This window comes from Saccopteryx leptura, chromosome 13, assembly GCF_036850995.1.
Source record: "Saccopteryx leptura isolate mSacLep1 chromosome 13, mSacLep1_pri_phased_curated, whole genome shotgun sequence".
Lineage (NCBI taxonomy): Eukaryota > Metazoa > Chordata > Mammalia > Chiroptera > Emballonuridae > Saccopteryx > Saccopteryx leptura.
In genome coordinates this window covers 13,786,449-13,799,681 of record NC_089515.1, presented here as the reverse complement: position 1 = coordinate 13,799,681, position 13,233 = coordinate 13,786,449, and the positions used below count along the sequence as shown (strand labels likewise).

Below are 13,233 nucleotides of genomic sequence, written 5' to 3'. Positions count from 1 at the left end.
CTGGCAGTTTTTCTAGTGGGAGGCAGGAAGTGTAAAAGGACAGGGGTGTCTCATGCTAAGCCTCTGTTCTGAACGCCACCCCACCACGTAGTCCCAGGAAAGGAAGGACATTGCCAAGGTCCTCTCAACTGGACGGCGCTAAGGTCACCAGGAGTGGGCTGTCCTTGGACTCTGGTCTGTCTGCCCACACTTCCCGGAGGAAGCCAGAGAGTTGAATTGGGTCTCAAAGTGTGATCTAATCCAGTGGTCTCCAACCCCCGGGCTGTGGACCGGTACCGGTCCGTGGGCCATTTGGTACCGGTCCGCAGAGAAAGAATAAATAACTTACATTATTTCTGTTTTATTTATATTTAAGTCTGAACGATGTTTTATTTTTTAAAATGACCAGATTTCCTCTGATACATTCGTCTAAGACTCACTCTTGACGCTTGTCTCAGTCACTGATACATTTATCGATCCCACCCTAAAGGCCGGTCCGTGAAAATATTTTCTGACATTAAACCGATCCGTTGCCCAAAAAAGGTTGGGGACCACTGCTCTAAACAAATAGGGAACATTGTAGGGGGTTCGTGGGTAGCTGGCTATCAACCATCTTATAGTGACTTTTGTTTGCATTTAAACCTTTTTATTATTAAGTATTACACAAATAAAAGTGAAGAAAACATAACATTGTAGCTCAGTGAACTAGCACAAAGCAGAGGCCCATGCTGCTGCCATCTAGCAGAGAAGTCAGAGATTCCCTGGAGACCCCTGCGAGGCCCCTCCTGGTCACTACTCCAGAGATTACGTTCTTTCAACACTGTGGTGATAGTTTAAAATAATGGTATAGTTTAGCCTATTTTTGACCTTGATATAAATGGAGTTAAATAGTATTTATTTGTGTCTGGATTCTTCCCCAGACATGATTCATCTGTTCATCTATGTGAGATTCATCTATTTTGTTACATGTATCAGTATTTCTTTTATTGCTGTGTATTATGACACTGTGAGAATGTACCACACTGTGTGAATATATGTGAGTATGTATTTACAAACGCACACACACACATTCATTCTTCTGTTGATAGAATTTTGGGTTGACTCCAGTTTGGGGCTTTATGAATAAAGCTGCTTTGTGTATGTTTTGCCTTTTAATGAACTCATTTCTCTAGGATGTAGCCTATCCAAGTATAATTGCTGGGTCATAGCCTAAGTGTATATTTTACTATACTAGAAATTGGCAGTTTTTAAAGTGTTTGTATAACTTTTCTGTTTTGCATTTCTACCAGCAGTAAATAAGCGTTCTACTTGCTTCCCATCCTTGGCAACACATGGTATTAACAGTGTTTTTCATTTTGGCCATTCTGGTAAATGCATAGTGGTATTTCATTGTGGTTTTAACTTGATTGCTAATGAATTTCAGCACTTTGTTACCTGTTTCCTGTCTCCTTAGCCATCTATCTTCTAATAGTCCACGTTTCTTACCCATTTTTTTGGTTTTCATTTTTATTCTTTCCCTATTGAGTTGCCCTTTTGTTCCCCGAAAAGTATTGATGTGTAAGATCTTTATATACTCTGGATATGTGCTCTTCTTTTGGTGACATGTGTTGACGATATTTTCCCCTCTGTGGCTTGTCTTTTCCCTATCTTAATTGTGTCTTTTGGAAAACAGAAGTTCTTAGTATTAATTTTGTCTAATTTATCAAGTCTTTGGTCACAGATTGAGCACCGTGTAGGCACGGGCTTGTTCGGAATCTGTCCTGTTACATTGGTCTGTTTGTCTGTCCTTGTGCTAATACCAAACTATATATTTTAATGCTATAGTTTTAGAATAAGTCTTGATATCTGAAAGAGCAAGTCTTCCTACCTTATTTCTACAGATTTTTTTCTATAGGTTTTATCAAAGTAAGAATGTTGCCTTCTATACCTAATTTGCTGTTGTTTTTTAATCATAAGTAGACATTGAATTTTATCCAATATTTATTTTGTATCTATTGACTTTTCTCCTTATTCAAATATTAAACTAACTTTATATTTCTGGAATAAGCACAAATTGATTATGATATGTTACCCTTTATATAAATTGTTGGGATTTAGTTTAGGATTGTTGTATCTTGGTCTACAAGGGAGATTATGCTGTATTTTTCCTTTTTCTTAATGTCCTTGACTGGTTTTGATATCAAGGTTATGCTGACCTTATAAAGTGGGTTGAGGAATTTTTTTTTTTCTGTTCTCTGGAAAAATTTGTGTCAGATTGGCATTATTTCTTTTTCTAATATTTGGTAGAATTTACTAGTAGACATTTGGAGTTTTCTTTGTTAGGAAGGTTTTTAATCATGGCCTGGATTTCTTTACTCTAGAACTTAATATATTTTTTTAAAATCTTGTATCAATCTAGATAATTTTCCCCTAGGAATTTGTTCATTGTATTTAAAATTCTAAACTTACTCATATAAAGCTATTTATAATATTTTTTCATGACTTTTTATTTTGAAATGATAACCAATTTAGGAAAACGTTGCAAAAATAGAGCCATACATATTTTTGTAGTTTTCAGTATACAGATCTTTGGCTGTTTTTGCTCCTTAGTGATTCTGTTGATACATTTTGATGCTATGGGAAGTAGATTTTTAATTTTTTTAATGTCTGATAGTTTATTTCTAGAATACAGAAATGGAGTTGATTTCTGTTATTGGTCTTCTTTCTCTCAACCTTGCTATACTCATTTATTAGTTCTAGTCACTTTTGTGTACATTTCCTGTAGGCTGGGTCTAAAGACTGTTCCAGGTCCAGGTGGGTCCGACTCCTGAGACAGGGCTTTTCCAGGGTCTCTATTGAACTTCACTCCGGATGGTTGGAATTTGAACGTCTCCCAGCCCTGCGGGAGCTTTGGTACCAGCTCTTCGGTTAACTCTGTGGCCTCTCACTGTGTGTGTGTGCAGCCTGGAATTTAGCCATGTCTCAGCTGACGCCCTATTGACATCTGTGTAGTTCTCTCAAATTCCAGCTGCTGCCGCTTCCTCCAAGCCTGGTTTCTGTTCAGTGAATCACAGTGCTTTGTGCTTTGTGTGGGATTCCCCTCCCGGGACCACCATGCCGAGAGCCCTCCCAGCCACAGCAGAGGTTGTGTGCCTTGCCTGGTTTCTGTCCTTCTCTCAGGGCTTCCAGGGCTTGCTGCCGGAGTCTCGTGTCTGAAAACCGTTGTTTATTACCGTTTGCAAATTTAACAGCTGCTTATGGTGGCAGACCTGGTCCAGTAGCAGTTCCTGTGTTGTGGTCGTGTATTCTTTTTGACTTCATATTGTTTATACTTCATATTTCAGTTAAGTACCAACTATCATGTCATAGGTTCACTGGAAGAGTCAATAAATTTTATGCATGATCTTTTATGAATTAATTTTGTGAGAATAACTTAAAATGTAATTTCAAGTGAATATGTCACATTGATGTTTTATTAATTTGCTAAACAGAGTATTTACCCAAATCCTATGGCCCTTTTCTCATACCCATCTTGTTTACCAAACATACTTCTTTGGGCTGGTTGTTGATGTACTTGCTCTGGAGATTTTATTCTCCATTTCTTTTTAAATCTTATGGAGGTAGCCTTTATTCTTATATCATAGGGACAATTATTACCTTTGAATTGAGCCAATATCACATTTTAGATATAGCTGGCATGCTTACCACCTACTCATAGAGTAGTGGAAATAATTTTTATTTATAATATTTATTCTATTCACTTTGATACAAAGATAGTATATTCACTATTGTTGTAAAATGACTTTCTGCATAGGCCTGTCTGGTGGTTCAGACATTAGATGAATGATTGGCCTAGGTCACTCTAAGTGCCCTTTAGACCTTAAGATCTATTATTCCACAGCAAATTAAATTCAGCGAGACTGCTGGGGCGCCTTCGCAGTTGTGCGTGTTATGAAAGAAGAAAAGCTGTCTTTGCCTTTAAGGAGCTTAGAATTTCAATGTTGAGATAATACGTGTGTGTGTGTGTGTGTGTGTGTGTGTGTGTGTGTGTGTACACAACAGTTGAAAATTGTGTGTGATTAATTGCAAAATGAACAGCACAACCCACAAATGCCTGGGATGCTCCATCAGGGGAGACAGCGGGCAAAAGGAGAAGGAGAAAGAACACAGCTCGTCTCTTGTGTAGGGCATGTCAGGGACAGAGAGCCATGGGAGCAGGACAAAGGCATGCACGGCGGCAGGAATGTCAGCACGGAGCCAGCCTCGCAGCAGAAGGCTGTTCGGGCTGACTTTCCAAATGCATTGCTAAGCTAAGAACTGGTGCAGTTCACTCCACAATGGCACTCCTTTCAGCTATTGCCAGCATGGTGTCTACATTTGAAAGTTGTGCATAACTAAAGTGCCACCAGGAATTATGTTTTAACATTGCGGGGAAGTAAAATTTGTCATGAAAAAGTCCTCATCTGTGTCATGAGCTACATCCTTGTGGAAAAGCGGTGTGAACAGAACAGCCCTGCGCGAGCCGCCTTCTTGGAGCAGCCAGGTGCCGGAGAAGATTCTTCTCGGATCTGTGCTCCTCTCTGTTTGAGTCTACAGTAGATTCCGGGCTTTTGTTCCTTTTCAGCTGGGGAGGCTCAAGGTCACAGTGAGGTTAAGACTGTCTTGCTGCATTGGTGTTGAAAGCTGGACACAATATTCCTTTCTGTCTTTTAATTTTTATTCTGGTATTAGAACAGTAATCGAAAGCACATTAATTATATATATATATTATATGTAACATGTATATACCAGAAAAAAGTTTAAATAAATTTGTACAAAGTAAAAAAGATGCCCTGTTATTTCTTTTCATCAACTGTGAGCTAAGTTATAGAATATTTCTATAATTTAGTTCGTTATTGAGTATGAAATATGTGTAGTCCTCTGTAAGTATGAGAATTCCACTAGTGAATTAATTATGTTGTGACTTTCAGTTGTAGAAAATTATAGAACTGTACATTAATATTGCATCATTTTATTTGGAAGTATCAAACGAGCTGTAAATATGACTTAAGTGACAGATATTGAAAACTTGATTTTTGTCCTCATTCAAATTTTTAAAAATCGTTGTTTAAAAAGTGCTTAGTGATCATGCTAAAATCCTTGCGACATATATTGTCTTTTAGCTCTGGCTTGTTTTTGAATAAAGAGTCACACTCCTGTTTGAGTGTTTCTTTAAAAGAATCGAGAAAGTGCAAGAGCAGTAAAGGGAGGAAGGGAGACAAATAAATACAACTTTACTTGGGGACGAAATAGGGTGTGAGTGTGTAAACTGTATACCGCATGTAGAACAGTTTTGAAATCTAGTCAGTAAACTTTTAAATGTGTTTAATACTTGATGTTCTTCAATAATGCAGTAAGTTATTTATAATATTTGATGCCTGGAGAAACTTAGACATTAACTTACGGGTTTTCTTCTACTTGCTTATCACATGATCACGGCAGGACCATTTCCATAGCTAAGGCAACGTTTTCTCCCATCCAAGTACTAACCAGGCCCAACCCTGCTTAGCTTCCTAAGATCAGACGAGATCAGGCACGTTCAGGGTGGTATGGCCGTAGACGAGGTGACGTTTTCTAAGGTCTTCTAGAGGCCACAGTAAGAACCAACTAAATGCATTTAGATGATTAAATCATTTTTATTGGAGAAATAAAATGGAAGCAAAGGAAATTTAGTCTTAGTATTAGACAACATAAGACTCTCTCCTCGCTTCCCCTTTTATCTCATGAATGTATATTTTATTCATCATAACAAGATAGAATTTGGCCTATAAAACATGCACTATAGTATACGCTTTTGTTGGAAACATTTGTAATGATTTTTTAGAGCTCTTGGTGCTGTGCAAATAGCACATACTCTTCTGTCATTGTTTTAGTGTCACTTTTCTGTTCTTGTTTTTGGCAGATAAAATAACACAAGAAGATATTGAAGGCATTTTACAGAAATTTACTGGGAATATAATGCAGGTACCTCCTCTGTAAGTTCAGTTACTGAATTTGAGTGAATGATTTTATTTTCCAATGGTTAACATCACTTTAATGGAAAAAACATTGACTTCTTTCTGTGCATGGTGAGGCAGGTTTGAAATCTGACAGAGCAGGTGATCATGTAAAGATGAGCCTGGTTTGGTCAGGTTGCAGGGCTCTTGACACTAAGAGGTAGTGACATGGTGTCCCCTATCCCTGGACGTTGCCCCACCCTGAGATCTTTGTTCTTCTGGTGTTTATTTTTCTGATTCCAGCCACAGACACCAGGGCGGTTTTGGAGCAAAGAGATGTCACTTTTCTCAAAATTGTGGAGAAGAGGCCAATGTAGTTGGGGATAGGTGTCACAGTTGGGGGAGTCCTTTCTGGTCTTGGGACCATTCCCTTTGGGACCAGAATCTTATGCTTCATTCACACATCTCTGCATCAGATGAGATTTAGAACTTATTAAAAGCCTAAGACTATTGATTTACCACTTAACTGTATTTTTTGTGCACATTACCATTTCAGGCAAATCACCCCCTTTTTTAAAAGAAAATGGCTGAATGGCTATAAATTGTGTCAGGAACAGTTATTGAAAATTCTTTTAGAATTTAATACTTACTTTATATTTTAAAATATTCATTTTTCTCAATATTGAAATAGCCCTGGGAAAGTGTTTTGTCATAATTTTGCCTGACATGTAAAGATTTAAAAATTTTAGTGGGAGATGAATAAACATTATTTTGGATCTTCATTGTTAAAATAAATTAAACATACTTATATTTATTTATGAGAACTGTTTTTAGAATTTTATTCTCAGTATTGTTCCAAGGATTCTGTGGTCTAATAAAAGTTTATCACACAAAGCTAAGATCTCTTCGGTAGATTATTTGCTTATTTGCTTTTTATAACGTTTTGGTAGCTTTTATATGAAAATGATTATTATTGGAATAGAAATTGTTTGGCAAAATTGTTCATGGGGTGCCATATTGAGCTCTGTTCATCCCAAAGATACTTAGGAACTCTATTCCTGGCACCACTGTGGAGTAGATTAAAAGAAATACCAGACTAGTTCATTTTTTAGAAGGATTTTCAATTTGAAGGGTCACTGTTTCCATGCCATAATCTGGAATTATTCTGTCATTCTCTCTTAATTCTTCTCCCCCGCTCTCCTTTTCTCCCTCTCTCCTCTTGTAAGCTATTCTGCATTAAAGAAAGATGGACAGAGACTTTCAACTTTGATGAAGAAAGGTGCGTCAGTAGAAGCAAAACCTGCCAGGCCAGTGACTGTATACAATCTCTCCCTTCAACAATTCCAGCCACCATTTTTCACATTGGGTAAGATGCAGAAATTTGAAATTGTTTGTATTGGCATGCACCTTTATTTTGTATTTGGCTACTTTTGTGTAACTTTGATGGATCTTTAAGCTGTTGGAGAGTTTTAAAATTCAAAATTATTAAATGAGTAACTCATTTAATAAGAATACCTACAGCTGGAGGTTCAGAAATGCCTTTTTAAATAGGCTGAGTTTTTTTTATTGTGTTATATTACCTATCTATAAAATTGTAAGTAACATAACTTAGATCTCCATAGAGAAGAGTAAAGAGTGTATATTTTCAAAATTTTATATTTTTTGTTTTATTATCTTATGGATACTTGTTCCCCCATTTGGCCAGTATCTGATAGCTTATATTCAGTTTTAAAACTCACCCTAATTTGTTCTCTTAAAAGAAAGCAGTTTTAGTTTTTAGACAAGAAATCTAGGAGTGGAGTGATTTTTTTTTCCACCTTCTTTATTACCTGCTAGTTCTTGTTAAAGATCATGGAAACATGGAAATAATGCATGAGGCAGAAATGTATTCTTGGACATGCACTACAGTTAATTCAAGTTAGCAATCTGAATTTATCCTAAAGTTTGTTTTGATTGTTTAGGAGTGTTATGACCTTCTAGTTGCAGAAAGTAGCAGCCAAAGCCCTGAGCATAGAAGAGTTGTAGTTCTGAATTCTTAGGCTTCCTCGGGCTGAGCCCACTCTTAGTTTCATGGTGCTTACTAAGTAGGATTCCATTAATTCCCAAAACCTTGTTTTCTAAACTTGGGCCATTCGGCGTATGATCTGGTGTATACTAAGTTTCCGTAGGGTGTGGTTTTTGTACAGTTGAAAAAAGTCACTCCCTGTCTTTAGTTTCCTGATTCTAAAGTATTTGACAACTAATGAGAAAAACACACTGAAAGCTATTTTGTTTCATGCCATGAAAATGCAACAGCTGGGTTGGCACAGTAGCTATTATCTATGAACCTAAAAAAAGCAACTCAAAATTTTCCGATTGCATTTAAGTACCTTATTTTGTTCACTGCAGGTTGTGATAGTCCAAGAGAGCTGACTTTTCACCAAAGTCAAATCCGGCACAAGAATCTGAGCATACCTGCATTTGATCCTGGTGCTCATTTTTTAAAAATCTCAGCTGGGACATAGAGCTAATGGGGGGGGGGGGGAGAATTAAAATCCCAACTACTAAGTTTTGATTAAATTCCCTTACCTGGCTTTATTTTTATGATATGGCTAGAAACAGCTGGAATGTTGTCCTTTTATGTGGAAAGTTAGGACGTCTTACAGATGAATAAGAATAATCCAGAGCCTGCTCTTAACCAGTAAACTCGTGTTACACTGTGTTAAGGAGATGTTTAGATATGCATATAGTTTTGGGACACTGTGTAATTTTAGTTATTTTGTGATTTCTTTAGGAATATTTCCAAGAAAACATTTAAGTATGCTGAGCTCTTCATATAGTATATTACCCCAAACATAATTCCTGTTCCTGAAAAGGGTGGTTTTTTTTTTAACTGTCCTATCTGTTGAGGGTACACATCTGAAACTATTTCACACACAAAAAAAATCTTCAACTCGTGATAGCAAAGCTGAGATGTCTAACCATTTAAAACCTATTAAATGAACAAGGCATAAAAATCTGAAAATATCTTTTTAAATATTCAGCTCATGATAGCAAGATGAGATTTCTATTTAAACATTAAGTGAACAAGGGTGAAGTATGAACGTGGTGGGACTTGCTGGTTCATTTCAGATGTGTTCGTGAGTTTCTGTTGTTTGCGTTCTCCAGGCTCCGACTTCTCAGTCTCACAAACACATATGCTGCTGGATGAATAATTTATGTGTTAGCGCATAAATATTTTATCACTCCGTTGTTTGCATGGTGCATTTTTACATTTGTTTAGAGGCATCATTTCTATGTAAAGTGGATTTCATCGGAGGTTAGCAATTTACCATGTCACTGTTAACATTCCAGATGTTGAATGTGGAGGAGGTTTTTATATCAGAAGCTTGGTCAGTGACATTGGCAAAGGTAAGCATAAAGATGAATTATGAATTGCCGTTTAGAGAGCCATAGTCCTGTTTTGATGAGAAGAGGGAGTTTTCTATTTGTCATGTCTCTGAATGCTGGCCTAAGGAGCTGTCCCCTTGCTGCCTTCAGCTTTGGAGGCTTTCCAAGTGTACGCATACAATTATCGGCATCAGCAGCTGCAGTGAACATTTGTAAGGGAGAGGAGAGAGACAGGAACAGAAAATGAAGATAGGAATAATGAATGGAAGGACCAACATTTTGTTAAGAACAAAATATTTGAGCCTGAAGTAGGGATACAATAAAGAGATTTATCCTTCCAAAGTTATTTTCACTGGTACAAGTCAAATTTTATTAGAAACTGGAGGCCATAGAGTTACCACGGCAGAAGTTCCAGTTCTGGCTCCAGCGTTTGCTGACACTTGTGACACTGGACAGGTCACAGCCCTCATCTGCAAAGTGAGAGTCAGACTTACCCTGGGGCTGCTTCATGTGTTCAAGGAGAAAAGTGTGTGGAAGCTCCTTTCGGCCAAAGCAGTTTGTAAGGCAAGCTAGTAAATATAAATATTATTTTGCTATTTAATCATTTCTTAATCTCAAGGCTCTGGCTCTTGGTTCTCATATTGGATTATTGCCCCTTTTCCTCTGGAGTGATTTTGAGAGGTTTGAATTGAGTTCTTCTGGCATTTGAAAAATTACAGACTATGCTGTACCGAATCATCCATCTCGTGGGTTTTCTTCCCCTTTTCTTTGCTCTAGAACTCTCTTCCTGTGCCAATGTGCTCGAGCTAACCCGAACCAAGCAGGGACCGTTTACACTAGAAGAGCACGCCCTTCCTGAGGACAAGTGGACAATTGATGACATTGCACAGTCGCTTGAGCATTGCTCATCTCTTCTCCCAGAAGTGCTGGCACTTAAAAAATCAAAGCCTGAGGAGTCGAATGAACAAGTTTTGAGCTGTGAATATATAACTCTAAGTGAGACGAAGGGAGAAGATGCTGTAATTAAGACATGTTAAGATTGGTGTGGGTCACTGTTTCTTGGTTGACATTTGATTTCTGTGTTCCCAGTGACAAGCTACCTGCAAAGGACAAACAGTTCTTCCCTTTTCTTGACATGAAGAAAAACGTCCATCATTTATAGTCTCTGTCATGCACAATTTATCTGCTATACGTTATAAGTAGCCTTGCAGTTGTTCAATTCTTTGCCACACGAGGGAATGTTCTTTTAGAATATTATGTCGTTAGGTTGGATTCAGCAAAATCAACTTTCTGATTTTTGATCTTCTTTCAAAGTCTTTTCCTGTGAAAAAGCGGAACACAATTTCTAATCAAAGAAAAAGGACACATGAGCTACACGTTTCTTTGGCGTCTCCAAAGTTACCGGAAATCAGTGTTACTCTGACTTTCTTTTGGCTTTCTGGTGGTTCTGTTGTATTGGAATTCTTTAACTGTGTTCGAAAAGGCCCATTATTTAACTCGTTCTTATGTTTTGGAGAGTTTGCAATTATTTAAGGACATTTCTTTTATAAGACCGCGTTTATTTGGTAATAGATGTGTTTGTTTTCAGGGGTCCCCAAACTACGGCCCATGGGCCACATTCGGCCCCCTCAGGCCATTTATCCACCCCCGCTGAACTTCCGGAAGGGGCACCTCTTTCATTGGTGGTCAGTGAGAGGAGCACTGTATGTGGCGGCCCTCCAATGGTCTGAGGGACAGTGAACTGGTCCCCTGTGTAAAAAGTTTGGGGACCCCTGGTAGATCTTGGGCACTAATAAACTTATAACAATTGAATCAAATTATCGCTGCTACCACTAAAGGAATGTAAATATAAGACTAAATGTTTAAATTACCTCTACACTACCATATGGGCAAAGGACAGCCCTTATATGATATTTTGGCAGCTAGGAGATATTTCTCTGATATTTTCAACACAGTCAACCACCCTGTACCAAGTTACTCAATAACAGTTTTTAAAACGTAAGCTAAAGAATGTATTTTGAATGGAAAATTTCTTTACTCTCTATTTTTACCTTTTTTTCAGGGCATTGTTTTTTTAGTTTGCATTTTCAAATGATATTTTTTGACTTTGAGATAGCCCCCCCTCGCGTTTCTAGCTAATCTCTTCTGCTCTAAATATTTAAAAAGTTATTCTCAAATATTTTCATTCAAATAGCCTACTGAAAATCTTCTCTCCCTTGTTAACATAATTTTGAAAGCATTTTCACATCACAAAATAGTAGACTTCATATGTAATGAGTGCTTCATATTTTTGTCATGGGAAAGCAATATATTATGGAGCCAATCTGTAGAAATGTTTAAGTCCTGCTTCATTTATTCAGTAAATATAGTTTCTAAAGGAAGAGTCATTAAAATGTTCATAAGAGGAGTTTTTAGATTTTTATAGATTGCATTTCTTTTAAGGTGGTTGCCTACTTGCCATCTCTAACTTGAAAAATCCCAGGATGAAAACTAACATGATTTTATTTATGGTTAGCCAATTAGAAACTCCAAGTGTTATATGCTTCAGTAGGGCGTGTTCATCGCATTGGCAGAATATTTTAAAGGAAATTATTAAAAGTAATTCTTGGTGTGACACATGAAAATTATAAGGGAAACACAGGAAGTTGTAGGTTCAAAGTTTACAATATCTAGTTTCATATCTAGTGCCCTGCAGTTGTGTTGACCAGAAGTGACAATAGCTGCTCGTCTGCTAGAATGGGACAGGGTAGGGTTGGTCTTCATGCATCGCCAGCTCAGGTCCAAATAGAGGAACATTTAGCTTTTAGAAACAAGTGGGGCATTTCTGCTCTACATATCAACTGAAAATTTGACATGTATAATTTAGTAATGGAGAAGAGGAGAGATTATTTGAATAAACTTTTAAAAATACTAATGCTTTTTTTATATTGAAAGCATTGATGAAAATTTGGCCAAATGGAAAAATGACCCATAATCCTTACCATCCTGGTATAATGACTTCAGAACTTTAATTTTATATTAATATTTTTCCTTTTTTTCTCATACTGATAGTCTATAAGACACCTTTACCTTTTAATTGACTTTTTAAATTTCATATTATCGATATAATTAGTTTTGATAATTATTTTAATATTACCTCCTCATATTCAGTTTATTTCATCTATTATTACTGAACACTTGTTATTTTCGGTTGTATTTAATATAGATTCCTGGGAGTGACGTTATTAAGTGGAATAATATGAAGATTTTATTTATTCATTTTAGAAAGGAGAGACAGAGAGAGATGGAGGGAGGAGCAGGAAGCATCAACTCCCTCCTGTATGTGCCTTGACCAGGCAGGCCCAGGGTTTTGATCCTGTGACCTCAGGACTCCAGGTCAGTGCTTTATCCACAGTGCCACCACAGGTCAGGCTAATTTTATTTATGTTTCTTAATATGTTTGCCTTATTGCTTTCCCAGAGAGATGGAACATTTCAATGTCACCATTTGAGTATTATCAGTTCACTAAAGTTTACAGCTTTAGATGCGGGTTTAATATATTGTTGTTGCTAATTTAGGAAGTATTAGAATATAAAATTGCTCTAGTTTGCTTTTGTATGACTTTTCCGTGTACTTTGCTCATTTATATAAATAAATGTCTTATGGTTTCTTTGTACATGTGTGTGACTTTTTATGTAAGAAATACTCAGAAGTATTGTTACGGCCTATTTTTCTTTTTAATTTTAATTTTATTTTTGCTAACTAAATTAGCTAACTAATTTCTAATAATTCACTGCCTTTTATAGTTGTCAGATTTATGAGTATGAATAGTTAAAATTTGCTTGAACTTAAAAATATTATTCATAGTTCTCATAAGCAGCTGAAGCTGATCAAGATGCTCCTAAAATTTTAAGACTCATCCAAAAACAAATTAGTTTTCTCCCAAGAGTCT

At 36.9% G+C, this 13,233-nt stretch overlaps 1 protein-coding gene across 1 annotated transcript in view; it reads left to right on the top strand.

Annotated features, from left to right (window-relative positions):
- TRUB1 (TruB pseudouridine synthase family member 1) overlaps window positions 1-12,956 on the top strand; it is a 42,563-nt gene extending 29,607 nt beyond the window's left edge. The window contains exons 5-8 of the mRNA XM_066355688.1: window positions 5,900-5,972; window positions 7,160-7,299; window positions 9,267-9,323; window positions 10,080-12,956. Of these exons, the coding sequence (XP_066211785.1) occupies window positions 5,900-5,972; window positions 7,160-7,299; window positions 9,267-9,323; window positions 10,080-10,339 (530 nt within the window). The 3' untranslated portion in view covers window positions 10,340-12,956. The remainder of the gene's footprint in view (window positions 1-5,899; window positions 5,973-7,159; window positions 7,300-9,266; window positions 9,324-10,079) is intronic.
- The last annotated feature ends 277 nt before the right edge of the window (window positions 12,957-13,233 follow it).